We start from the raw sequence: 26,804 nt of genomic DNA, 5'->3' as shown, positions 1-26,804 counted from the left end.
CCACGCCGACGCAGCGCCTTCTCCCGTGGCATGTTCTGGCTCCCCACCTCCACCCCCTGTGAAAGCGGCTTCCGCATCTCTTGTCTCCAAAGTTAAATTGAAGCTGACCCGACTTCCTCAGGGACCGTGTGCGTGCAGGGAGCTGCTATAGTCCACTGGAGCCACCAGGCCCAAGCGACGGACCTGGTGGCCAAGGAGGCCTGACTCAGGATGGCGCCCAGAGGGCTTGATGCCTTTTTCTTTCAAGAAGAAAATCTGGAAAGCCTGAGGTGTTATACGACCTGATGGGTCAGACACGAGCGCTGTCAGCAACGTGCGCCCCGCTCCCAACACCGCTCGGCAGGTGTCAGGTGGGCTCAGGTGTCCTCTAGGCTCCGCTCTGTCACCACTTTTCCCACTGAGTATTTTGTGAGAGCTGCCACTGAAAAGGGCTTTTTGTTCAGTGTTTTGACCCATTCCTGGTTTTATTCACGACTGTATTCTAAATCTACGCTTTAGCAGAAAATGACCTTGGACAGGGCCGCATCAGCTGGGCAGGGCAGACCCCCTCCCCCGGCCCTGCCCTAGTGCGCAGCTGTCCCCAGACACGCAGCCCCTCGAGCCCTGGTTTCTTGCTCTGTGCCCCAGTCACAGCCGTTTTGTCGGTCAGCTTGTGCAGGTGGAAGCTTTGCCGGGAGCCTGGAGCTCACTCACCTCAGTTCAGCAGCCCCATACCGGCCCTCGACCAGGGAGGGGCAGGTGGAGGAGGGGGTGAGCGTGGCCGCCCCCAGAGGGGACATGGACGGGTCCCGCAGCAGGGTGACAGACATCTCGGAGAGCTGCGGAGGAGAGACGGCTCTTCAGGGACAGCCTCAGGGCCCTCTGCGGGTGGGGACATCCCTGCCACGGCACCTTTGCCTGCATTTTACCCTCTGTTTAGGGCAACCCCACTCCAGCTGCGGGCTGGGCTCTCCTCCCAGCCCAGCCCCCACCGTCCCCCGGCCCACCCCGCCCAGGGCTTCAGGCTCTGCCTTTTGCTGAAGGAGGTCCTCGAGGCTGTGGAGCCCCAAAGACGGAGCGAGGACCGCTGGGTGGGGGTCGGGGAAGGAGTAGCCTCTGAGCCCCGACTTCAGGGTGCGCAGCCTGGCAGCCGCGGCAAGAGGAGGTTTGGGCAGAGGGAGAGGCCGGTGTGGAGCACGAAAGCCGGGCAGGGCTGTCCACCAGGCTGAGGGGGGACGGGTGATGGGCCCGCGCGCTGGAAGGGAAGCCTGGAGCCCGGCACGGGCCAGGGCCAGCCTCCAGCACGAGAGCCACCCCAGCCTTGGGCGTGGGTGTAGGGCTGCAAGACCAGGGTGGGCCCCAGGTGAGGGAAGGAAGCCGAGGAGAGGGGGCTTGGCCAGCCCAGGACACAGGCAGCTGGGTGAGGGCCAGCCTGGACAGGGCCGGGGACCGGGGAGAGTGGGAGCCAGGGACGACACCGAGTGGACACCCCTGGGCCCGGCGGGCCCCTCGCTCCCGGCCCTCCACGGACCCCAGCCTCAGGCCCCGGGAAGCCAGCCCCTTAGCTGTGAGGCATCCCTTTAGGCTGGGAGAGGAATGTTCCTAAGAAAACCCTTATCTCCCTCTCTCGGCCACAGCAGCGCCCCCCCCCGCCCCCCCGTGGGCGGCCCCTCCACGCCCACCTTGCTCTCGCTGGCGCTGACGCAGACGTGGCTGTGGGTGTACTCTCTGTTGAAGGAGTGGGTGAGGAGCCGTAAGCACTGCCGGGAGAGCAAACGCCTGGTCAGGGACCTCCCGGGACCCGGCTCTGCCACGGACACAGGCCCAGGACACGGGAGACTGGCCGAGGGGCCAGGCACCCCAGGTCAAGGTGGGAAGCACCCTCACCTCTCCCAGGTAATGCGGCGGTCTGAGGAAGCCCCCCGGGGCAGGCCTGGGGCCTGGGCGGGGGTGGGGGTGGGGCCAGCACCCCCTGAAGTGCGGGAGGCCTTCCCCGTGGCCCACCCAGCAGCTGAAAGGCCAGCTCTGGTGTAGGTGGCGAGCTCCCCATCAGCACAGGTATGCAAGAGAGAGCAGGTCACTGCCTGGGGGAGTAGAGGCTATAAGAGGTCCCCGGGTTCCAATGTGGGTAGGGTGGGGTGGGGGTGGGGTCAAGGTGACCCTACGGACTCATTCTCCCAGGTCCTGGTGGCCGTGACAAGTCACTGGCACCAGGAAAGGGCCAGGAGCATGGCCGCCGCCCACCTGCCACCCACCTTGACCGCCAGCTCCCGCTGCCTCTCGTTGGGAGCCTCCAGGGACGATGGCCGGCCCGCAGCCGCGAGCGGGGAGCTGGACGAGCTGTGGGCCTCGGAGTCCTCGCTGGAGATGGGGGACAGGGCCTCGGGACCAGGCCGCTGGGCCGTCTCCAGCTTCTCCCGCAGCAGCAGGTAGTGCCGGGTCTTCTCCACCTGCACAGAGGAGCACGAGTGTAGCTTTGCCTCTGCTCCCGCCAGGGCGGGGAGGGCGGGCGGCTGCTCTGAGCCCCAGGCCTGCTCAGGCCCGGGAGAGCCGGCCGCCCTGCTGGGCTGTGGCATGTGACGTGGCGCCAACAGACCTGCCCGTGCGCCGCCGTGAGCCAACGGGACGGACACTGTGTTCCCGCAGCTGCGTTCCGGGGGGCCGTGCGTGCTGCAGCTGCGGACTCGGGAAGGGCCCAGAGGGTGGACATGGCCCCCGATGCCCGCTTCCCACCCGCGCCCCGGGTCAGCAGTCAGTGCCGCTGCTGGACACTGGCCGTCCTGGCCCGAGCGACAGAAGGGCCTCGCCCCGCCCACTAGCTTCCCTCCCTGTTCCTTTCTTGTCTCATCTACGTGCCCAACAGTCTGCGCTTGGGTCAAGAATGAACTCCCGGGCTTCCCTGGTGGCGCAGGGGTTGAGAATCTGTCTGCCAATGCAGGGGACACGGGTTTGAGCCCTGGTCTGGGAAGATCCCACATGCCGTGGAGCAACTAGGCCCGTGAGCCACAACTACTGAGCCTGCGCGTCTGGAGCCTGTGCTCCGCAACAAGAGAGGCTGCGACAGTGAGAGGCCTGCGCACCACGATGAAGAGTGGCCCCCGCTTGCCGCAACTAAAGAAAGCCCTCGCACAGAAACGAAGACCCAACACAGCCAAAAATAAATAAATTAATTAATTAATTAAAAAAAAAAAAAAAAAGAATGAACCTCCCATCCTAGCCGGTGGCGTCATGTGGCCCTAAGCCCTGTGACGGGCGGCTCGAGGGCCACGCGCTCCATCCTGGGTGGGGTGGCGACCTGGTGGGCTTGGCCCTCTCACCTCCTGCAGGAGGCTCAGCTTCTCCAGCTCCCACTGGTGGTCCAGGATGAGGCTGTCGCTCCGCGGCCTCCAGCCTGCCAGGTTCTCCTCGCCCCGGACGTAGGCCACGGACGTGTCCAGCACCCGCCGGCGCCGCCGCTGCATCCCTGGAGCGGACGCCCGTCAGACGTGTCCCTAGCTGCAGGCTTATCCCCCAAGGGAGGCAGGACCCCCCCCCAGAGCCAGGTGTCCCGCGGGGTCTCGGCTGCCCCTCCTCTCCCTTCCTCTCTCCCCTCACTGTCCTCCAGCCCCCCAGCAACTCCGGGGGGTACGAGGTGAGCACTCGAGTCTCCAGGTGAGGGGCCCCCAAATGGCAGCGTGGCTGAAGTCACCCAGGTGGTCCCAGGGACGGGGCTCCCTGACCTCCAACGGTGCCCCACCCCACCCCCGACCAGAGAGCCCAGGGTAGACGCTTACCTGGGCTGCCCGTGTCGGCCACGTGGCACAGGCTGAGCTCATACACGCCCGTCACGCGATTGCTGCCAGGAGTGGTGGGGGATGGGAGGAGGAACGTCGCCACCTGGCCCCGCGTCGGCCAGGCACCGACTCTCACCACCACCAAACGCACACTGGGCACGAGTCCTGCAGCCGCCCACGCCAAGCGGCCTTGCACGAGGTGGCAGAGGTGCTTGGTTCCCCGCGATGCAGTCCCTGTACACGGTCCCCATCCCAGACTCCCGCTGGGCCCCCCTTCCTCTTGGGACCACTGATTCTGCCAAGGGCTCCCCGCTAACCTGCTCATGGAGAGGGGCTCATGCTCACGGGGTGACCTCCTGGACGACAGGACCATGGCCAGCCCAGGACCCCCACCCCCCCTTCCTCCCGGCTGTGCCAGGGCAGTGGGGACACAGGGGCCACGAGACAGTGCGTGGGGAGCCTCACTGAAGGCTGCCAGTGGTGACCCCCAAGAATGCAGGTCAGAGCGCAAGAAGGGACGCGGGTCCTGGTGTCCGACTCCCCCACGTGCCCCCAGCCTCCAAGAGCACTGGCTTAGCACAGGTCCTCAGGAAGTGCTGTCCAGAGTCCCGCTTCCCGCCCAGCCCCATGTTTACCCAGTTTCTCCCACAGAGTGGGGGGAGCAATCCCAATAGCACAGATCCGCATGGCTCCTGGGGAGGAAGGTCACCAGCACCTCCCAGGGAGGCCCCAGAGTGGACACCTCAGGCCTTCCCACTGTGCCCTGTGGGGAGAGCCTGGCTCTCTCACACCCCCCAACATGACATCGGGGTCCCCACAAGTGCCCGGCGGCGTCCACTGACGGTCCGAGTGAGATGGACCCCAGAGCCGGAGGCCCGACGGGACCGGGGCAGGTCCTCCGTCTCATGGGCCAGCCGGCCCGGAGTGCACCACGTGACATACTGCTCCGCGCAGAGCCCAGTCTGGTACCCGCTGCGCCCAGGGCGCCACTGCAGGCTCACCTCTCCGAGGCCCGCAGGCTCCCGCTGCCGAACAGGTTGCGGATGGAGCGCGAGGCCGGCAGCTTGGCATCGCGGGAGTAGAAGACCATGCAGAAGTCCTTGGTGATGACGGCCGGCTGTGTGCAGTTCTCCATCTGCGGAGGGCAGGGAGGGGCTCGTACCCAAGGACACCCCGGGGGCTCGGCTCCAGCCGCACCTAGCCATCTCCCCCTCGGGGCACAAGAGCCTCCGCACCGAACCACAGCCACGAGGGAGAGACAGCGGGGCACCCACTGCCGGGGACCCCAAGTGTCCCGGACACGGGCCTCAGCTGCCTCACCATTAAATCGGGGTGACACACTCCCCAAAACGTTTGTGAGGATCTGACCGGACCCTGTCTGTGCACCCACAGTTTAACTCTCAAACGCCACAGGAAATGACTGCACAGCAAGCGAGGTGCTGTCTTAAACAGCCGGTTCTTTGGTTTTCCCGAAGCTCCGGGATAACTGCTGACAAAGCTGGTGTCTTGTCTGGGCAAAGCCCTGCAAGTGTTTTCTCAGCCTGAGCCAACCTCATCCCGTGGGGCAGTCACACAGGTAGGTCCCCATATTACAGCTGGAGTAGTTAGGCTCTCAGGGGGTGGATGCCTTCGTCTCTACCATCCCGCTGGCTGCCGACCCCAAACCCCCGCCCCCATTCCTCAGTACTGTGCACAGCAAGAAACGCCCACACCCCCAGCCTCCTCCTGTGCTTCAAAGGGAGGTCACGGCCTGAGACCCTGGGGATGGGGAATGGGACGCTTCTGCTTTTGTGCTGCCTGGAAGATAGATGCAATGTCTGGCGGTGCTGCAGCCATCTTGCAACCCCAAGGACAAACCCATACACTAAAGGTAGCAGCATTAGTTAACTGCGAGCACAGCCATTAAAAGTACATAGATTTAATTCAAGGACTTAAGAAGGCTTCTGAGAAGAGAATAGGGTTGACTGGGTTTGTCCAGGGCTAACAAGCACCCTCACTGCCCCTTGGCAAGCAGCTCAGGCTTGGGGGACGGGTGATTTTGGTGGAGTGCCCTGGGGGCAGGTTTCTTGCCTCAACGTAAGCAGAGAGGGTCATGTAGATCTTCTCTCGGTAAGGGGTGACCCGGTTCAGCAGGAGGGAGTTGTGCATGGAGCTGTCCCACGCAGCCTCAAACTGGTAGAAGGTCCTGGACGGAAGCAGAGACAAGGTAGAAGGTCGGATGTGGCTTGCTCTTGGTGGGGGTGGGGACATGCAGATGGACAGACACAGACAGACAGACGTGTGGGCCACCCGCAGGGAGAGCCGCTGGGGCCGCAGGTCAGAGGCCCAGGTGTTGGTGTCCAGGGAGGATGGAGCCCTCCTTACTCAGGACCATGCCAGGTGGGGGACTCAGGCGCCCCCCAGGGTGAGTGCGGAGCCCTCTCAGCTCCACCCTGGGGGAGGGGGAGAGGGGTCCCCTGGAGCTGAGGCAGGAGTGAGAGGATGGAGAGGGGAGGAGAGGAAAGGGGAGGGGGCTGTGACAAAGGGGAGGGAGGGTGAGAGGAGGGGGGAAGGGGGCAGAGGCGACGGTGGTGGTGGGGAGACCATGGGAAGGGGTGCCCAACTCCACCCAGTCTCGGCCTGAGTAAGGAGGCACCCTGGCCTCTCCCTGGCCTCAAAGGGAGCCCGCCCGGCTTTGCCGACACTCTCCATGGCCATCTCCTCCACCAACCGACTCGCCCTTGGGGGAGGATGCTGGGGGTGAAAACCGGGGTGGCCCCTCTCCCAGACGGCATGGCCTCCGCCCACCTCAGCCAGGCCCCGTGGAAAGGCAGGGCCCCACGTAGCACAGAGCGGGCAGTGGTGGTTTCTTCCTGTCCCCAGTCTCTAACCCGGAAAGTAATGACCAGTGCATGAGCCAGGGGCCAGGAAACCCCTCTGAGGGCAGCTCAGGGCAGGCCCAGGGCCCAGACAATTTGGTGGCCTCCAGGGCAGGGTTTCCTGTCATACGACAGCTTCCGTTTTCAAGCATCTGATGGCAGAGCTCTAAACTCTTGCCTCAGGCCGGGTGCTGTTTTGAGGACCCTCGTATCTGAGCTGGGGCTGTGCCTCAAGGCACAGTGTGGCCGCTCTGTGGGCCCTGGCAGCCCCCAGCCTCACCCGGTTTCCGTCCAAGCATCCTCACGCAGACACAGTTGAGGAACGCATCACCACAAGCAGCCCTGACACGGCCCGGCCCCTGTGGAGGAGCCGGGCCCACCCGGCAATGCAGGGGAAGAGGAGGGAAGCCGCCGAGGGACAGGGACAGTGCCACGGCCACCCCCTCTCTCCATGGCGCAGTCCAGGGGCGCGGGAGAAGCAGCGGGACAGGGCAGGGCCACTGCCGGACACGCCACTGAGGAGAAAGTTCCAGAGGCAGGACGTGAGGACAATGGGGTAACCAGAGAATGGGCAGAGAGAGCGGGGAGACACCGGGGGAGAAAGGAAATTGAAAGTCAGAAGAGGACAGACCGAGCGAGCGCAGAAGAGAAAAGTGAGCTGTACCTAGTGTCATTTCCGAACGAAACGCTAAAGGCGGTGGCAGCCAGGACACACACGTACACACACAGAAGAAATTCACATGTCAGAACGAGCACCGTCACCCGGCCAGGTACCAGCTAACTGATACGGAGCAGGTGGGGCTGGGCCACACCAGCCGCGGAGCTGCTGACTGCCGTCTCGTGGGGCCCAGACGCGGCCCACGGGGGTGGGGGGCTCCCTGTGGGTGGGGCCCACTCTAAGCCCCAGCCCGGGGACCTGCAGACACCCCTTCCCCTGTGTCCACAGGGAGAGCCTTGGGTCCATCTCCAGCAGGACCAGCCGGGCGCACCTGGAGCTGCCACCCAGACCCAGAGGGATGCCCTCTGTCCCAGGGGTCCGCAAATGCCCCAGGTCTGCGGACAGAGCCAGAGGCCCGCTGCAGCGCAGCTCAGAACAAATGCCCCCCCCGCCCCCCGCCCCCGACAGCCCAGCTCCAAATGCCACTTCACAGCACGTGACCTCGGGCTGACAGCAGACACCTCTGTGCCCTGCTTCCTGGACCAATGACGGGCAGTCACTGCCCCTCCTCATTGAGACATCCTGCGGGTTAAGTAAGCCGGGGAGGAGCTGAGGACAGGCCTGGGAGGCATTACTGTTATTACAAGTCCTCTCCCCAGGAGGCCCAACCGCACCCTGGGCACGGCCCAGCCTGAGGCCCCGGCCCTGGCAGGCTGGCCAGCCCCAAAGCCTCCCGCTGGCCCCGGGCCTGGCTCAGCGCTGCCACCTCTGTCCACCTGCCTAAAATGTCGCTACAGGACGCTGCCGGCTTCCTTCCCGCCGCAAGTGCTCGGGGCGTGAGGACCCAGCCCAGCCCAGCAGGGCGGGAGGGCGGCAGCCCACCGACGTGGGACCCAAGCAGCCCCCCTGGGCCGGGTGTCACATGGCAGGAAACTAAGACCCAGCGGGCTGAGAGGGAGCCGCGGTGCCTCCCGGAGGTGCCTGGCCTGCAGGGAGACCACGCCAGGACCGACTTGTGAGCAGCCCCAGCGGACCCTCTAGGGTCAGGTCACCCGGAAGGCGCCCCTCCCCTGCGGCGTTGCTCACTCTACCTGAGCGAAGTTCAGTCGGCCCCCCAGGTACACTTTCAAGGGGAACGTGTGGCCCAGACTTGGGGTCCCTGGACCCGCAGCATCTGCACCACCGGGAACTGATCAGAAATGCAGATTCCGGGGCCCCCGCACTCACGGAAGCAGAAACGCTGGGGTGGGGCCACCTTAAGGGCAGAGCATCAGAGCTTCACCACCGGCTCAGCACCGTCATACTGTGGACCCTCTGCATCCAGCCCATTCTGGGGAAAGTGGCCAGTCCCTCCCTCCAGCGAGGCCGTGCCAGGCTCCACCATGGATCCTGGTCCTTCGCCCTTCCCTCTGCGTGCCGTGCCCTGGGACCCCGTTTTAAAGAAAGGGGCCGCAGGCAGGCCAGCCTGCACCCACAGCAGAGCCCCAGGGGGTTCCTGCAGGGCCCCCAGCCGGACGGAAAATGCCCATCAACACAGTCCCTCTGCAGCAGAGTGGGGACCCAGCATGGAGAAGTCCCCCACTCAGACACCTCCGGTCCACTTCCGGGAGCCTCCGGCTGACATCCTGACTCCAAGCGAGCCTTCCAAGCCTGGGAGGGAGGGGTTCCTGGACGAGGAGGCCTGTCTGGCGGCTCTCCTCCAGCCAAAGGGGTCAGGCAGCAGACCCCGGAAACAGAACCACCCCAAATTAGCTCTGGGACGAGAGCATGATGCTCAAACAAGCGAGGACCCACACGGGGAAAACCTGAAAACTCAGAAAGTTTTGTTGACGAAGAAAATGCCACACGTTGTAAACATCTTTTCTGTCCTGCCACAAGTAGGCTGCAGCTGTTTCGTTTTCCCCGGGGTTGGTGGAGCGGGAACCCTGCCTGTGAGCACGTGTGGGTCCGCGGGAGGCCCTGGGCTGCCCGGGTGGGAGGTGATGGAATCTCAGGGCTCTCGACACGAGCACCTGGTCATTCTGTATGAGACTCTACCACGCCTGCTGCCGACGGCCCATCAGAGCTCGTTTAAACTTCTGACGTGCGTCACAGCCATCGTGCAGCAACAGGCCGGCGTGGCGGGCATCCTAAGGCGAATGGGTCCGCCGAGAATCTGAAAATTAAACCCCACGCTCGAGGTTTCAACCTGAAACTCGTGATGCTCTGGGAACTATGTTTCTCGAAAGAGTGTCACACTTGCAGGAGTGGCCCAGGTTCTTGGGGGTGGTGATCTGATGGGCAGGTTTCCAGGACTGAGCCCCTGGACTGCAACCAGGGCAGCCCTCCTGTCCGGTGGGGACCGTGATCCCAAGACGTGCCCACGCGGCTAAGAGCAGTGGAACGGCCTCAAACCTCAGGAATTCTGCTGTGTCTGGATGCCACACGTGCTCGGCCAAGTGGCATCACCCACCTCGCAGAGCGAGCTCTTAGACCAGAGGGACACAGGGGACGGAGGATCGAGGGGATGAGGGGACAAGCGAACCCCCGGGCCAGGCTTTGAGCTTCCTGGGGACTGACTGTTCCGGTCTTAGTCTTTAATCCCCCTTTCTAACACCCCAAAGAACGTGGCTCACATGTGACAGATGGATGAATGAGTGAGGGAGGGTCATGGCCCCATAAGTGGCGCAGCATGGCAGGACAGAAGGGGAAACTCAACAAGATCCCACATCTGGGCCCTTCCGGGGAGGCTGGAGTAGCCTTTGGGGCACCTGGGCCACCTGTTTGGGGAAATCAGATCCCGCGCCTGGTGGGATGGTGGGGGTCACCATGCACTGCCAGTGTCCCCCAGCCTTCTCCTCAACACCTTTGTGCTTTAAAGGGTCATGAGGACCCTTTCTGCTCCAGGCGGGTGGAAACCCGAGCCCTGGGCAGGAGCGTGAGCTGGGGTAAGAGGCGCGGACAGCGTGGAAGGTCTGACCCAGCTCTTCATGGGTCACAGGCTGTGTCACAACCCCTCCTGCGTGTCTCGGGGGCTCCGCAAGGTGAGCGTGAGTCCCTGGTATTTAAGTGGGGCCCCTTCGGCAAAATTGGAGTGGTTAGAAGAAACAGGCTTTTGCTCAGGAGGTATGTGTTTTAAATTAAGTACGAGTATTTTAAATTAAATACTAACGAGGTAGTAGTGAAAATAACCACACAACTTACATTAATGAAGTTCCACACGCAAGACCCCTGCTGAGAGCTTTCCACGTTCATCTCATTGAACATCACAACCTTAGGCCCTAATAAAATCCCCATCCTGAGGCGGAAGGAAACCAAGGTTCCAGAAGATTCTGCCACTTGTCCACATTCACAGCCAGGCTGCCCCAGCCCAGTCGGTAGAGCCCCAGTCCCCACCCCACTCCAGATGGGATGGGTGGGGGTCACCGTGCACTGCCAGTGTCCCCAGTACTGGGGACTCTGCTAGTCCCCAGTACCACCCACCACAGTGGTTTCCTGCCCCGCAAAACACAGCCCCATGAAGCAGGCACCAGCCCGAGTCTTGGGGTGCTGACCCCTCACCCCTCTGAGCGCCCTAAGCCTCCTCTTCGGGCCAAGTCCACTGGGGGCCGATGAGCCCACCTCTGAAACTGGGGGCTGGGGCCCCCTGCTCGGGTGCAGGGGTGAGGTCCTCCTGAAGTCTAGGGGCTGGCGAAGGAGGCCCTGCCGGGAAGGAGGGGCTCCCCCTTCCTTTCCTGGTGCCATGTCTCCTCCTGGCCCGAGGGTATGTTTCCATTTTACCCAGAACCCTCCTGGAGGCATGAGGTATTTGTAGGGGGGTGTCCAGGACCAGCCTGAACACCCTCTATCATGCTGGGCTGCTTGTGGAAACGCAAACTTGAACAGAATGCCCACACACCCCCGTGCGATCGTACTGATGGGCCTGGAAGTTTCCACTCATCAGGGAAACAGCCCCTACATCGGGACCCCTTCAGGGATGAACCCGAGCCGATGGGATCCTGCCCCAGCGCCTTCTGAGACCCGGCAGACTTCCACCTCCAGGACCAGCTGGTAAGCTGCCACCTCCAGCAGGCCCTCTGGGCTGCCCGAGAGGCAGGTCCCTGCTCTGGGCTCCGCAGGGCTGTGACCCTCCCCTGGTACAGAGTCCACTGCCGTTTTCTCCTTGACCAGGTCTCGGCCGCACCCAGCTGCGTGTCCCCAGGGAGGGCAAGGATCTGCTCCTGGAGTGGGTGCGTACGTCCTCGGGCACACGCCGACAGGAACCACAGTCTGCTCACTGCCCCAGGGGGCCTCAGCTACAACTGCCCGGGGCACATTCACAGTGACCATCTGTCCTGACACACCACACCCATGACCTGACAAGGACACGGCCTCCGAACGTCCTGCTGTGCCCCCAACCTGGTCCTGGGGCTCCCCCCTCACAAAGGGGCAGGTGCCACCCGTTCCCCTCCCCGCAGCTTAAAGCCTCAAACATCGGCACTGGAAGCCTTCCTGCCGCTCCTTTCATCCTTCAAAACAGTGACCCCCAGGGCCACCAAGCTCTGGCCACAATCCACAGGGACCCATGAGCTGCCCGCCCCGGCTTGGCCCCCAGAAGCCTCTCCCTCCCTTGCCGCCCAGCCTGGCAAGACAGTTACGGCCTTGACCCTCCGCTCAGAACAGACTAGAGTCTCACGGACAAAGTCTGAATTAGGGACCGTGAGGCTGTCCACCCCCAGGGTCTCAAGGACCCTGCACCCAGTCACCGCGCGCCAGGGCCTCACTTGAGTCGCGAGGGATCCGCTGTCCCCGGCCCAGGAGCCCGTGCCTCGGGGGGTTGGACCTGGGGCCACCCGAGCGCGTCCAGAGCCTGGGCCCACCCACCTACTTCCAAAAAGGGTGTGCGCTTGGAGCCAGCCGCCTGGCCAGTCAAGGGGCTCGCACCCAGGCCTGGGAAGCGCAGAGCGAGGGGATCTCAGCCGGGCTGCTCCTGTCTACGGCCCCTCCCCCCTCCCTCTTTTCTCTTTCACTTTGCGGGGAGTGGGCCTGGCTGGCCAGCCTGCATGCGGGTGCTCCCGCTGGGGTGCAGGGACGGGCAAGGCTCAGGGGTGGGGTGGGGGGGAGGGGAGCAGGAAGTCAGCCAGTGTCTACCGAGGGCAGGAAACTACCAAAGCGGCCAAAATCAAGAGTGGGGGCAGAAGGGACGCAGCCAGGGGTGGGTGACGGGGAAGGAAGCAGTAGGAAGAGAGAAATACAAAAGGAAATAAGATGAAAGGAGAAGATGGGAGAGACGGCAGGGAGAGGTGAGCAAGTGTGGAAGGAATCCAAAAAGCGGAAATGAAATCTCAGGGCTGCGGGGGTGGGAGGCGAGGCTGGAAGGAGACCAAGGGGCGCAAATGGTACCTAGGCATGTCCGAATCAAGAAACTGCCTGCAAAACACAAACAACCACAGGTTAGTGAGGGCGGGGCAGCGCGGAGAGAAGCCGTCCGTGGCCACAGAGGGGCGGGGCGGCGCGGGGAGAAGCCGTCCGCGGCCCCAGGCCCACTCTGAGCCGGGGAGGCTGCAAAGCGCGGCACCTTTGAGCGGGGAGGAGGCTGAGGCCGCGGCAAAGCGGGTGGGCAGCTGAGGCTCCGAGGCCCAAGCAGACCTGGGTCTCTGAGCCTCAGCGTCTCTGGGGGCAGAAGGGCCTGCCGGGTCCCCCGCAGAGCAGCCGGGCCCATCGCGGCTCCGCGGACGTCAGCCACCGTCCAGGGAAGACGAGGGCCCTCGGGAGGAGCTGCCGGCCTGGCCAGCTAAGCCTCAGAATGTCTCCTGCCGGGGGCCACCCCCCGAGGAGCGTCCCTGAGATTTTCCAGGCCGGGCTGGGGTCGGGGCAGTCCTGGGGCCGTACGGCACGGGCAGAAGCCAAGCAGGGGGCAAAGCAGCTACGGGCAAGGACTACAGCCCCAGCCCAAGGACGTCCTTGAGCCGTGAGGGCCCGGACCAGCCCAGAGCTGGCCGGCCTCACTGCCCACAGCCCCCAGGGAACAGGACAGAGCCCATCAGCGATGGGTCCTCTGGCCTCCAGGAACAGGGAGAACCTCTTTAGCCAAAGCCCCACTGACCCGAGGTCCAGCCAGGAGCAGCTGTCCCCTCCACTGCCTGGGGACTGAGCCCAGGACGAGGTCCCCCTGTGCCCTGCAGCAGCCGTGCTGGCCGGAGGACGGGAACCCAGAAACGCAGTCTCCCTCCTCAGAGCAGGGAGACCGTGTAGGGCGGGAGGCCCAGAGGCACCCCCGCCCCCTTCTCTCCCCCCCCTACCCTTTCTTGCCCCAAGAATCTAGGAATTGCCGAGGCAAAGGAAGGGTCAGAGGTCAGGGGAATGCTGAGGTCATTCTCCAGGTCCAAAGCGGCACTCAGCATGGCAGACAGAGCCCTCCCGGGCCCCACCTCCCCCGGGGTCCCCACCCCTGACGGCCCGGGCACAGCGGCCCGTGTCCCTGCAGGCAGCCCGTGCGGGTGGGCGCCAGGCCCTCTCTGCCATGTCCCCAGGGTGTGTTCTCATGGCGACAGGCCCCCCCTGCCCCCGCACTGTGCCTCACTGGCCCCTGCCCCGAGGTAAGCCCCGCCTGCCTGTCATGGTGTCCCCCGCCCCTGTGAGAACACCCCCCCAGCATTCTTCACCCAATCCCTCCCCGCTCTGGACATGAGTGCAGGGTGAGTTTCTTCTGGAAGGTTCTGGGGCAGGGCTGGAACCAGAGCCACACCTGCCCCTGTTGGGGTCTCTGCCCCCACCCCCCCAAGCTGCCCACACCAAGGGATGGTTCCCTACAGCCACTCTCCAGGGAGTCAATAAAGAAACTGAGCTCCGTCTGGTCCCAGGACCCTTTATCCTTATGGATCCAGTTCTCCCTGCACGTGCGGGGTGCCCGCACTCCGCTCTGAGCACACCCAGCCCTCAAGACATCTTTCCTGCAAACACAGCCGCGAAGCCCGCGGAGACGCCCATGGCTCGAGCGCAGGGTCAGCTCTCGGCTTCCTCCTCCTGGACCTGGTCGAGCCCTCGGGACTCGGGAGCGCCCTCCCCGTGTCCCCGAAGCCCCAGAAAGCAGCACCTCAGACACAGCCAAGCCTTCCGACCTTCCCCCCGGGAGGGCGGCTCTCAGTCATGAGCTGCCTGCCCCGGCCGGGCCCCCACAGGCCTCCGCCTCACATCCCCGCCCGGCCTGGCAAACCCCGACAGGCCTGCTTTGTCAGGGGCTGCCGGGGGGCCACATCCACCCACCCTGATGCGGTCAAGCTCAGACTGCCCAGGTGGCAGAGATCTCGGCCATCACCTGGGAGCTTGGAAAGGAACAGCCCAGTGACGAGGAGCGTGGGCTAAGCTGTGCCGCTGGGCAGACCTCCACCCCGGGACGCCAGACTGCCGACCCAGCTCGACCCTGAACTCCAGGACCCTCGGCCCCAGCACCCCTGCCAGAGGGTACAGACTTGCCCGCAGTGGTGTGGTTGGGAAATCCAACCTGTTTGTTCGCCCCATGCTTCCCACTGCCCCATCCCGCCCACCCACCCACGACACTCCCAAGGACAGGACCCAGCTCATCCGCCGGCAACTCCCACGCGGCCCCTCTGTCGGGTGACCGAGTGAGCCAGAGACAGGACGGTGCGCAGACAATCCTGCCGGGGGAAGTCGCGGCCACAGGCACCCCTCCCTGCACCCCTTCCCGGAGGGCTCAGAAAGGAGGGCTTGGAAAGCTTTGGGCCCTTTGTGGCCGGGGGGGCCAAGTGGATGAGCTGAGAACGCACCCTGGGTTCTGACGCGGACCCTCCTCCAGGGAGTCGGGAGCAGCCCTGCCGCCGCCCCCAGGGGACTCACCGGTCGTCCTGGGCCGGGTAGATGTATCCAGACGAGAGGATGTTGAGGGACAAGATGTTGGGGTCGATCAAGGACTCGTCGGTTTCCGGGGTGTTTCGGATGCGACCTACAGGAAAGGGGACAGGCCGTGTGTCACTACCCAGGAGGGCAGGTGGGGGGCTGGGTCCCTGCTCTCCGCCTCTGCCTGGGCCGGAGCCTCCACCTGTGAGGCCACATCACGTGGCTCCCCACGTGACCACAAGAGCACCTGACAAAAGGCAACACCGGGGGCGTGGGGGACAGGGAGGCCCACACGGGGTCTGCACCTGCACGTGGTGCCGCCTGTCAGTGGGCGTCCTGCCATCTTTCCCTGCGGCCTAAGTTCTGAGTTTCTCAGTCTTTCAGCCATCGATAACTCTCGCAGTATCTCCCCCACCCCAACTGATAGACGCCAGTCCCTCAGCCTAGAACTCACAGGCCCTCCTACCAGCTGGAAAAGGAAATCTTAGCAAGATGAGAAGGAGAAAATGTTCCCTTTTCTCTTTACACTTAAAAAAAGGAAAAAAGAAAGAAAAGAAACACTATCTGCGTCAAAAATCTCTCCCTGTGAGAAGCATCTCCAACAGCGCCCTCCAAGGCGCCCGCACTTGGGTGGGGGGGCGGGAGTGACTGTAAACGGCACCAGAACCACTGAGTCAGAACTCCCTCCTGGTGGTTTCAGTAATAATTTCGTGCCTTGTAGAGATCCTTAAATTCACTGCTCTGCTTCCTCGAGGAATAAACAAATACTGACTTTTCTTTGTTAAGCCAGAAAGGAATCCCTGGCCTCTCCCCTCCTCCCCGCCCCCCATGCAGAGTTGAAATAAGACCCAGCACCAGGACAGAATTCTGAGCCCACACGCTGGGGCTCCACTTCCTGGAAGCCTCTAGCAACATTTGAGCTCTGGGAGAAGGCAGGTGTGGGCCTCCAGCCACGTGTCCCCGAAGGGTGTGTCCCCCATGGCTGGAGGCTAAGGCAGGGGAGGGCCACACGGCCCCTGCTGGGGCAGCTCAGCTGCAGGAAGAGACCTGGCCCGTGTGCCAGCCTCACCCCTCCTCACCCCCCGGGCGTGGGCTTCAGCGGAGGCTCTTCGGAGGGACTCTGTCGGCTCAGAGTCTGCCCAGGGCTCCACCTGCCAAACTGATGCCCTCGGAGCCCCGGTCAGGCCGAGACGTCCACTCAGGTCTGCGAGGTTGATGCAGCCCAGAGCGGCAAAGCCCAACCCCCTTAGCCCAAGAGTGGGGGCCTTGGTGTTCCTGCCAGCATCTCCCCGAATCCCCTTCAATAGCACCCTTATCCCCTCACCACACACACAGGCGAACACCCCTGTCTGCATTTTCAAATGGGATGTGGCCCGGAGAGCAGAGAGAAAGGTGGGATCCCAGGACCAGGGCCTGGCTCCCCAAGGCCAGCGAGGGTGCAGCCTCTGTGCAGACACAGTCCTAGGGATGAGGGTGATGGGGTGGGGCGTCAGGGAGAGGTTCCATCAGGACCAGAGCCGGGTCAGTAGGTGGTGTAGACCCTTCCCTCTGGGCAGAACAGGCTCGGGGTGACGGCGGCATCATTTCCCACCCACGTGCAGTACGTCCGCGAGCGAGCTGGGGGTCTGCTTCATCTTTCTCTTTAAATTGATGCAGAGTTTTTAGACTCACCCTAAACAACATCTGAAATGGGGGTGTGTGTGCTTGTTCGACTGTTTTTCTGATTTGTGTGAAAATAGATGCGAAACGTCTAAAATAAAAGCGTTTGTCCTGGGGCCCCCAGAACCTCCCTGCCCACAATCCTGCACTTCGGGTGCAGGCGATGGGTCCCTTGTCACAGTCCTGTTACTACACCCTCAGAACGCCCCCTACAAGCCCCAGGGACACTGCCCTGGAGCTGTTGCCCCCCGGCCACAGCAATGCCCCAGGGTGGGCCCTCCACGGGGCCCTCAGCTCCAGGCCAGGGTGGCGCGGGCAGCTTCATGCTGATGACACGCTGGAATGGACCGTGGTCCCTATCCTTGAACGGAAACTGGGAAGACAAATTCTTTACAAAGAATCAACAAAGGAAATGTTTCCAGTAGATGAAAGAGTTCAGGACATGAAGTTACAGAAGGAAAGCGTCTAAGCTCCTGGGTGATCTCTGTAAGTTGAACTGTGTCCCCCCAGAAAGACGTGTTGCAGCCCTGACCCCCAGAACCTCATTTGGAAATAGGACCTTGGCAGACGTGATCAGTCGAGATGCTATCACGCTGGAGTCAGGTGGGCCGTCATCTAAGTATCTAGGCCCTGTGAAGACGGAGGGCGGGGGTGATGTGTCTACAAGCCGAGGAGTCCCTACCAACCACCAGAAGCTGGAAGAGGCGAGAAAGGATTCTCCCCTGAGGTTTCGAGGCAGCGTGGCCCCTGCTGACACCTGTGTCACAGCACTTGTGCCTCCAGAACGGGGACAGGACACACTTCCGTGGTTTTAAGCCACCAGTTTTTGGTACTTTGTTACGGCAGCCCTAGCAAGTTAGTACAGCGATTAAATAGAAATCTGGACTCATCACCTGAGGCCAAGCCCTTCTCTTCAGGTGAGGGGCTGAGGCACACGGCAACAGGGGCAGGGCCGCGGTTAGAACCCAGGCGTCCGGCCAGGGCCCGGGGTGAGGGCGTGGTCTGTGCTCTTCCCCCGAGGCCCCCCCCCCGCCCCGCACCACTCACCCACGACCAGCTCTCGCACTTCCTTCCAGTGAATGTGGCTGCCTGTCTCGTGCAGCAGAGTCACAGTTATCCGTCTCTGGATGCCCTGCGAGGCACCAGGAGAGAAGACAGTCAGATGGCCTGGGGTCCCTGGGGGAGGGGGCGCTGGAGGCCAGTGGGAGCAGCAAGCGCTTCGCACCTGGTGAAGCAGGAAGGTCCCCATGCACGGCATCCCGCCACGGTGGTCCACCACTGCAGGGATGTAACTGGGAGAGAGACGTGAGAGCTGAGGGCCGCGCCCCTCCTCCCTGCCCCCCACCCACAGCACACACACCCGGCCCCCAGGAGCAGAAGGGGTGAAAACAGGAAAACAGATCAAAGGTGGGGCGGCCCGGTCCGGGGAGACCAGAGTGCCACCACGTGCCACCTGGCCCAGCCCCCGGACCCCTCCCTGCCCCACAACCCCAGAGGACCCCAGCCCATCCCCAGCGTGGGCTGCACCAGCCTTGGGACTTACTCGCCATTGGCCTCCAGCTCGCAGATCTCGAAGTAGACCAGCAGGTCGTACTTGCAGTGGCAGGGCCCGGGGCAGGGCCGCGTCAGCGTGCTGAGCTTGGTGGCGGGCACTGGGGGCGACAGGGGAGAAGCACACACCGGTGGGAAACTGAGAAGCCACGTGCCGAGGGTGCGCTCAGAGGGGAGGCCGGGGAGGGGACGCCTCAGGAGCAGTGAGGTCGTTGCCCTCCAAGATAAAGCACCAGCGGACCCCTCCCCAGGGCCCAGGGTACGCCCCGCTCTGGGTACCAATGGGCCTGGGGACAGACGTGACCGTGGGCCTCTCTGTGCCCCGCGGGAGGAGCGCTCAGCCACGCGCACCTGGCACGGGCTCTGCAGAGGGCGGTACTTGAGCCACAGAGAAGCAGCAGGACGGAGGAGCCCTGCCTGCTCGGAGGCCACACAACCCGCCCAGGACCCTCTGCTACACCACCCTCACCCTCAGCCGCCACACCAGCCCGAGCACCTGCCTCCAGCTCAAGGGGCCCCGGCCCTCGGCTCCCACTGCCCTCCACAGCCCCTTGCCCATCAAGTCCCACCTGAGCCCCACCGCTCCACCACAAATGTGCCTCTGGGTGTCCCCCTGGAGGCTGCAGGGAAGGCTGAACAGCCCAGGAAACACAAGGGGCCAACCTAAGACCCACAGAGAGGCCAAGAATAATGTCCACGAGTGGTCTGCAGGCCTGGAGGGGCTGGCGTGCGTCCCCCTGCGGTGCCCTCAGTCTGAAGACCACCATCTTACAGGGGCTCGGGGGCGGGTACGCAAGGGTCACCGCGGACGTGGCCCAGGAAGCAGCAGATGCACCTCCTGCACGGCCCGTCTCGGGCACCCATGCCGGGGACAACGCCCCCCCGACCTCCAGGCGGGTTCCTGGACAGTGAGGGCCTCAGCTGCACCGCCCGCCCCCGTGCTGACGCTCCAGCCTTCTAGAGACTGTACCCCTGGACTTCAGCCCTTGTCGTGAGGGCAGGAAAAAGCCCTATAACCCCTTTTAACTAAAACCCAACCGATCTCCCAGGAAGTGGCTCCTGCTCCCGGGGAGGGGCTCTGGGCGCCAGGCAAGGTGCTGACCGCCCAGGGACCCCACTGGCCTGGCCACCACCAGCCTCAGCCTCCTGTGGACCAGCTTCCGGGTCTGCCTTCCACCCCAAACCTCGTCCAGCCTGCGAGGTTCAGCTCAGATGTCCCTGCCCCGCTGAAGCCCCTGCCCCCCACTGTCGGCTCCGGGCAGCCTCACGGGGCTCTGGGCAGGCACCCCCGACCATTGCCCGGCTGCCCTGTGCATGCCGAGGGGTAAAGGACGTCCCTGTACCTTCGCCCTGTGCCCCCCGCTCCGGTGTGAGCCCCTTACTCCATGGGGACCCCATGAGGCCAGCAGGGGCAGGGTGGCCCCAGGAGGCCGGAAGAGCACCGACCTGTCACCAGGACAGCACTCGGCCTTGGAGGGGCCGCCTACACGGGCACCCACTCGCCCAGGCGTGCACCCAGGAGGGCCCCGCCTACCTGGCTTGGACAGAGGCATGACCCGTGGGAAATGGCGGCGCGAGGGCCTCAGGGGGCTGTGGAGACAGAAGCACCCGGGTGAGGTGACCAGAGGCTGGTGTCTGCGGGCCCCCAAGGTGGAGCGGGCAGCCGAGGGCAGGGGCTGGCCGGGGAGGCTAGCAGGCTGCCAGCGCCAAGCCCGGGTCTCCCTCCCTCCCTCCCTCCCACAAGGCCCGGGGAAGGCCCGGTCTCAGGCCCTCCACCAGCTCGGAGCGAGAGGGGGGCCCCTCAGGACCCCAGAGCCCACCTGCGAGGCCCCACGAGGCCCCGAGAACCGGGGCAAGGGCCAGGGGCTCCCGGGACAGGGCCCCCTTGGCACTCTCAAGGACCGACAAGGCTCCTGGGGCCAAGTGCCCCAAAAGCAGCTCCTCCCTGGGCCCTCTCTTTCCTCGACACCCCAGATGCTTTGCTCTGGGCCCCTCGTGTCAGCTGAGGGGAGATGGAGGTGGCGACAGGGGGTCCCACTGCCCCTGACGCCCGTCGGCTGTTCCCCCCACGCTCTGGGTGGGGTGGCCCAGAGGGCACTCGCCCCCCATCGAGTGAGCCCCCGGCAGGTTGCAGCAACGAGGGAGCAGACGAAGGGCCTCGTTCAGTCTGCGGAGCTGAGGACTCAGGGACCCTTCGGCGGAGTTCTCGGGGGGCCACAGAAGCCCTCTCCCCGTGGGCCACCCCGGCCTCCTCCAGCCCAGCACCCGGCTCCCCTCGGCCCCAGTACGCGGTCCATGCCCAGCCCAGGCTGAGGTTCTGACAGCGACGGTCTTTAAGAAACCCCTCCTCGGTCCTCAGGGGTCATGTCTGACCCGCTCTGGGTCCTGCCGACCCGGGAAACCGGCCGCCGTAGGCGGGAGATAGGCGGTGGGAGGCGCACGGCTCTGCAGCTGCCGCACCAGGCTTGTCCGGGGCACGGGCCGACCCTGCTGGCCAGGGGGTGGAGAGGCCCTGACCCCCCGGCCCGGGGCCGCTGACCTGAGCACGTCCTTGCAGAGGGGCGGGAATGGGTGCTGCTGGTAATGACCGAAGACCTCGAACACGATGGGCTGGCTCTTGATGTACTCGATGAAGGACCTGGTCACCTCCACGGCGATCTGGAGGGAGGTGTGGTCGAGGGGGGGAGGGAGAGGCACAGAGGTGAGCGCTCAGCCCCCACAAAGGACTCGGCACTCCAGGTCCACATTGGAGACCCCCAGCCGGGCTGACCTGTGCCCACGACGGGGGCAGTGCTCCTTGCCTAGGTCTGTCCAGCCCACCTCTCCTACTGTCACACTCCAGTGGACAGGCCACCGGGCAGCGGCCCTAGGGCTCGCTCCCCGGGACAGATGGGGCTGGGGGCCCCTAGGCTCAGCTGCTCCTTCAGAACACAGAGCTGGATGAGGGGCCTCTGTGATCCGGTCTGACCCTCCTCGGGCCCTCGCCCACTCACCAAGAGTTGTGGGTTGAATTGTGCCCCCCTGATTCATAGGCTGAAGTCCTAACCGCCCCCCACACGTATGTTTAGAGACAGGGTCTTCACAGAGGTGATCAAGTTAGAATGGAGCCCCAATCCAACATGACTGGTGTCCTCGTAAGAAGGGGACATTGGGGCACAGGTACGGACGGAGAGATGACGTGAGGACACAGGGAGAAGACGGCCGTCTACGAGCCAAGGACGGACCCTCCATCACAGCCTCAGAGGAACAGCCCTGCCCACCTGGGTCCCGGGCTTCCAGCCTCCAGGGCCGAGAGCTGCTAAGTCTTTGCTGTTGAAGCCCCAGGGCGTGGGGCTCTGCCGGAGCAGCCAGGAAAGGAGTCCACCAAGCACACCTTCAGCCCTGGCCCATTTCCCTGCCTTAGAAACCACGGGAGCCCCTCTTCCCGAGGGTCAGGACAGGCCATAGCTCGCAAGGCCCTTCTGAGCAAGGCCCCTGTGCCTGCTTAGGCTACACACCCACAGCCGGGCGGCCAGGGTCAAACTCGCATCCCCTGGCCGGGCCCCTGAGGCCTCGCCACCCGACAGTGTCCGTCATGGCCCCATTTTCCTGCCTCACAGCAGCAAGTCCCTGCTCTCCTGACAGCCTGGCTTGGAGACACTCCCCGGCCCGGAGCTCTCCTGGCCTCTCGGGCGTCTGCCCGGGCACCCTGCAGCTCTCCGCGTGCCCTGCCCCGGCCTCAGCCCCAGCGCCAGTCCAGGGTGGCCTCACCGGGCACCCCAGACACTGCACGTCCACATCTGCCCAAGGCTCGCTGCAGGGAGCCCTCGGGGGCTCTGATCTGCCCCCACCCCCAGTCTTAAACCCACCAAGGCCCCCGGTGCCCAGGACAGGGCTGGTGCTCAGAGGAAGGAGAAGCCGTGTTGGAGAGAATGAATGAAGCTGGGGGAGGCTGCACGAGGCCCCGGGCCCAGGAGGGGCCGGCCATGGGGGGGAGAAGGGGCTCTAGGGACGTACGTTCTGGACGTGGTAGAAGCCGAGTGGGGGCCCCCTCCCCGTGTTCTTCAGGGGCTCCGTAGAGAAGGCCTCGTCATGGCGATGGATGAAGCTGTGAATGGGGAGGAGACGTTCGGCGGGTGTGGGGCCTGGACACGGGGACCCACAGCCTCCCGGGGGTCACCAGGTGCCCCCGCACCTTGCCAAGACCCACCCGCACAGCCCGGCCCCGGTACGAGACTCACTTGAACTGGCAGAAGATGTCGGCGTACTCGGCGGAGATGCTGGACGCCTGCAGGACGGTCACGCGGAAGGTGAAGGTGCTGCCCAGGCCGAGGTGGTCCAGGGCGGCGTCCAGGGGCCCGTCCAGGGCGGCTTTCTCGGGGCTGTCCAGGAGGCCCTCCGGGGTCACTGCTGCTGGGAGCCAAGGGCAGAGGGGCATGGCGGGACCCGAAGGGGCTAGAGCCCGGGCTCAAGGGCTGGGCCTCACTGCCTGTGCCGGCTAAGAGGCGGGGAGGGGGTGCGGGGGGGGGGGGCGAGGAGGAGCTCCAGGCCCTCGCGGGGTTGGACCGTGTCCCAGAGCCTGTCCCAGCAGCCGCGGGGACCCACCTGAGCAGGTGTTGTTGTTGACCTCATCGGCCGAGGGCCCCGCGTCAGCACCCTGGCCCTGGCCCTCCACGATCCGCAGCTCCTCCTGGGAGGTCCCCGAGCGGGACATCCCCACCACGGGGCAGGACTCGGACTGGAACTGTGTGGGCAGGGGACACAGTCAGACAGAGCCGGCCTGGGTGCGGCCACTAGAGCGGCGTCGAGGACCCCGGGAGCCTCGTGCCAGGACTACCCTGCCGTGGGCGGGCACCCACCTCCCCAGGCCTGTCTCTCATGCTCTCACGGCCTATATTAGCCTACCAAGTGGGAAAGGAAGGTGGGAAACGGTCTCTGGCCTTAAGTTCTGTCCCCTCTCCCCAGTCAGTACCCCTCCCGCAGCTCCTCCCCACTGTGGGCAGGACGCAGTGAGACTCTCCCATTGGCTTTCAGGGCCCTGGCCAGGTCCCCCCATAGCCTCTGCTGCCTCGTCCGTGCCCCCGCACTCTCTGCCTGATGCCCTCTGCCCCTCCTGTGCATCCCCAGCACTGACGACCCCTCCGATAGGGACCGCGATCGCTGGGGGGCTCTGGGCCCAAAGCCTCAGAAGCACTGAGGTTCAGGGTGGGGCGGTGGGTGGCTGGGTGGTGTCAGGTTAGGAAGGGGCCTAGAGGAGAGAGGAGGAGCTGCCCGCCCCGGGGGGGCACCGAGCAGGACCCCCTCCTCCGCCCTCTCGCCTGAGAGCACAGATGGGAGCCCTGGGAGGGAGACACCGTCTGCCCTTCCTCCGAGTGAGGCCCGGAGTGCTGAGGGCGGGCTGCAGGCCTGTCCAGTGGCGCCCATGGCTGCACCACCCCTGCACGCTACCTTCTCAAAATGCTGGTCGTCAAAGGAGATTTTGGCGGTTCCCGACTGGCGGACGCCGGAGCCGTAATCAGGGGCCTCTTCGTCGGCTGAAACGGGAACGGAGCAGATGGTCAGGGCCCAGCTGGCCCCCCGGGGGGAGTGGCAGAGCTGCCCGGTGCGGGGAGGGCACGGGAACCAGGACGGGCTCTGACCCACTTTGGGGGGAACCCCGACACCGTCAACTGGCTCTGGAAGAATGAGGGCGCTGTCCTGGGCACACTGACCCCCAGCCTGTGCTAGCCCAGGGCCCAGAGGCAGCCACGTCCTCGGCACGCCTGCCCTGACGGGCCCGCGAACTCCACATTTTCAAAACAAAATCTTCAACCCCTGCCCCTCTCCCCCCCAGCCCCGCCCGCCTGCCCCCACCTGCCCCGGCCCAGACTCAGATGCTCCAGCAGAACCCAGGGGTCCTCCGGACCCTACCTCCCCCTCAGCAGGGCCTGCCCCACCAGGTCCTCCTGGCTTCCTCTGGGAATCGCACCTGTCCCTCTGCCGCCACCGTCACCCATCTGGACACTCAGTGCCCCACACGCTCTCACACCCCGTCCTTCACAGTGTTTGGGGTTCCCCACTGTGCTTGGGACAAAACCCTAACCCTCCTCCTGCTGCCTAAAGGACCCCAGATCTGACTTCCCCCAGACTCCCTGGCCCCCAAGTCCAGCCACTCTGGGTAGATGCCACCCCAGCAGACCTCACAGACCCCAGGGGGCTCCAACCCTCTGTTCCGCGGCCTTGTCGGGGTGTTAACACCACCATGCTCTCCACCCTGGCTGCCCGAGGGGCCGTGGCTCTGTCCCACCATCACCCAGGGCCGGCCCAGGGCCTGTGCACAGCCGGGCTCCGTGCTGGGAGGCTGGATCAGTCGAGCCCTGCCATGGTGGAGGGCAGGGGCAGGTGTGGCTTCTGAGACCGTGAAACAACACCCTGTGGCTTTGTAACGTTCCCTCTCCTCCACCACAGCACTAGACAGGGGATGCCAGGTGTGGCCCGAGCACAGACCGTCGACCTATAAGGCAGCCGGCTCAGGGGGACCCACTCACCAGGGCTGAGCGGGTCAGGAAGGGCCCAGGGAGAGCCCAGGGAGAACAGGCCCCCGGGGGCTGCAGGGGCAGCGTGCCCCGGGGCATGAGGTGACACTAGATGCTCCCAGCATCCCTGTCACCTAGAGCCACCCTCCCCCCGAGCCCAGGCTCCCCCTTCTCAGCTGGGTCCCCAGGGGCCTCGGCACCATGGTGGCATGACTGGGAGGTGTGGAAAGAGCACCTGGAATGACGGGGTAGTGAGAATTTGGCGAGGGGGGACCAGACATCCAGAGTGGGGTCGCGTGAGCTGTCCAGTGGGAGCACAGGCCACCCAGGTTGCTCACACTCTGAGCCTCCCTGTCTCAGCCTGGAGACACTCCGCTGCCACACACTCTGTCTGTCCTGCCCCGTTCTGGCCCCAAGGTGCCTGGGCTGCTGAGACGTGTAGAGGAAAGAGAGTCCTGTGGAGGCCCCGGGGGCCCGAGGGCAGAGAAGGGAGGAACGGCCGCTACGGTGCGAGCACCAGGCCCTCTGGCCGAGCGCGCCCACGTCTGTGTTCTCCAGTGACCTCTCCGCACTCCTGCCTCTAGGAAGCTTCAAAGCGGACGCCATTCTCAAGGCAGCAAACCCAGGCTCAAAGGCCTGTGTGGCTGCCCACGGCCAGGAGGGGGTGCTGGGAAGGTGACTAGGCAGGGCGAGGGTGTCTGCCTCTGCAGTGAGGGGGGCTGTATCGCCAGGCCCACGGTGGAGGGGGTGTTCATGGCCTCTGAGGACACAGGCCAGCACATGAGAGGTCAAGGGGTCCAAAGGGGGCAATGCTGGGGAGTCAGGAAAGGCTTGGGGGCTGCAGTGGGCAGGGCCGGAGCTAAGGGCTGCAAGTCTGTGCGCCTGCCCTGGGGCAGAGATGGCGGTGGAGGGGGTGTGGCGGGGGGCACCTCTGCGCCAGGCTGGCTCCGTGGGTCCACCTGGGGCTGCCTGGTGGCAGGCGCGAGCCGGAGTGGGCTCAGACAGCCCTGGGCTCGGGCCTGCACAGCCCCGGAGGCCCCAGCCGACCAGGAAGAGTCCAGGAAGCTGGAGCCAGGAGCCGGGCAGCAGGGGCTTCTCCCACAGGGAGAAACAGAGGAGGCCGGGGGCCTGGGTGGGGCTGGATGCACGCGGACCACCATGCGAGGCCCGCAGAGGTCTCCCCACCCAGGGGCCCCATCGGTGAAGGGACAGAGCCAGCCCGGGCCGCCCCGCACGCACCTGAGATGGCCTGGACGGCCACGCGGAGAAAGCCCTTCACCTCGCCCTTCTCGCTGACGATGGCCACACGGTGCACCAGGGGCACGGGGTACAGCAGGTTGCTCAGGTACACGAAGGCCCTGGGGGAGGCAGGGGCCACGGTCAGGACCAGCCCGCTGTGCGCTGTGACAGGCGGCAGCGGCTGCACGGCCCGGGCTCACGACACAACACTGCAAAGCAGAGCGAAGCGGGCAGCCAGGGCGGCAAGCAGCAGGGCGGGCGGGCAGGCAGGGCACTGCGCTGGGCGGGGAGGGGAGGGGTCCTCGGCCGCAGAGGAGACGGGAGGAGGCGCAGGGACGGGGGGCACGGGCGCCGGCGGGAGCAGAGGCTGTGGTGAGGGGGTGGGCCGGGGCGAAGCCCACGGCCTGAGCAGAGAACAGCCGAGGAGGGAGGTTTCAGCCTGCTTCAAGGAGGAGGACCTGGGACCCGCCTCGCTGACCTACGACCCTCACGCTGGTGCTGATGTCCCCCCCCCCGCCCCTGTCTCCCCACCCGTTTCCCAGTGGCCCCTGACGCTTGCTCACGGACCCCACGACGGAATACGCCTCACGATTCCCTCTGAGCCCCTCCAGGAACACGGCGGGTCGGAGCTCCATGATGTCAATAAAGCCAGGGCACCCCCCCCCTCACCGGGGCCCAGGGGTCCGGCTGAGCCCTGAGGGACACCCCAGAAACCGTGGCACTGCCTGGCACGGCCCCACCAGCTCCCAGGGTGCCCAGAGCCACCCTCTCCTGTGCA

The 26,804-nt window shown here is 64.9% G+C and overlaps 1 protein-coding gene across 1 annotated transcript in view; it reads right to left on the bottom strand.

The window, feature by feature from the left end:
• Positions 1-26,804, bottom strand: part of KIF1A (kinesin family member 1A) — an 89,177-nt gene that overhangs the window by 5,569 nt on the left and 56,804 nt on the right. Inside the window, exons 28-45 of the mRNA XM_027116613.1 lie at positions 26,027-26,145; positions 23,721-23,806; positions 22,878-23,016; positions 22,514-22,682; positions 22,290-22,380; positions 20,833-20,951; positions 19,828-19,883; positions 18,286-18,394; positions 17,968-18,034; positions 17,790-17,874; positions 15,084-15,189; positions 5,823-5,937; positions 4,754-4,887; positions 3,753-3,814; positions 3,297-3,442; positions 2,235-2,429; positions 1,662-1,739; positions 694-818 (exon numbers count right to left, since the gene is read on the bottom strand). Coding sequence (XP_026972414.1) covers positions 694-818; positions 1,662-1,739; positions 2,235-2,429; positions 3,297-3,442; positions 3,753-3,814; positions 4,754-4,887; positions 5,823-5,937; positions 15,084-15,189; positions 17,790-17,874; positions 17,968-18,034; positions 18,286-18,394; positions 19,828-19,883; positions 20,833-20,951; positions 22,290-22,380; positions 22,514-22,682; positions 22,878-23,016; positions 23,721-23,806; positions 26,027-26,145 — 2,001 coding nt within the window. The remainder of the gene's footprint in view (positions 1-693; positions 819-1,661; positions 1,740-2,234; positions 2,430-3,296; positions 3,443-3,752; positions 3,815-4,753; positions 4,888-5,822; positions 5,938-15,083; positions 15,190-17,789; positions 17,875-17,967; positions 18,035-18,285; positions 18,395-19,827; positions 19,884-20,832; positions 20,952-22,289; positions 22,381-22,513; positions 22,683-22,877; positions 23,017-23,720; positions 23,807-26,026; positions 26,146-26,804) is intronic.

The sequence above is a fragment of the Aethalodelphis obliquidens genome, unplaced genomic scaffold, assembly GCF_003676395.1.
Source record: "Aethalodelphis obliquidens isolate GAN/ISIS:26980383/991018 unplaced genomic scaffold, ASM367639v1 scaffold2, whole genome shotgun sequence".
Taxonomy (NCBI): Eukaryota; Metazoa; Chordata; class Mammalia; order Artiodactyla; family Delphinidae; genus Aethalodelphis; species Aethalodelphis obliquidens.
Note: the sequence above shows the minus strand (reverse complement) of the source record. Positions and strands in the feature narration are given on the sequence as shown.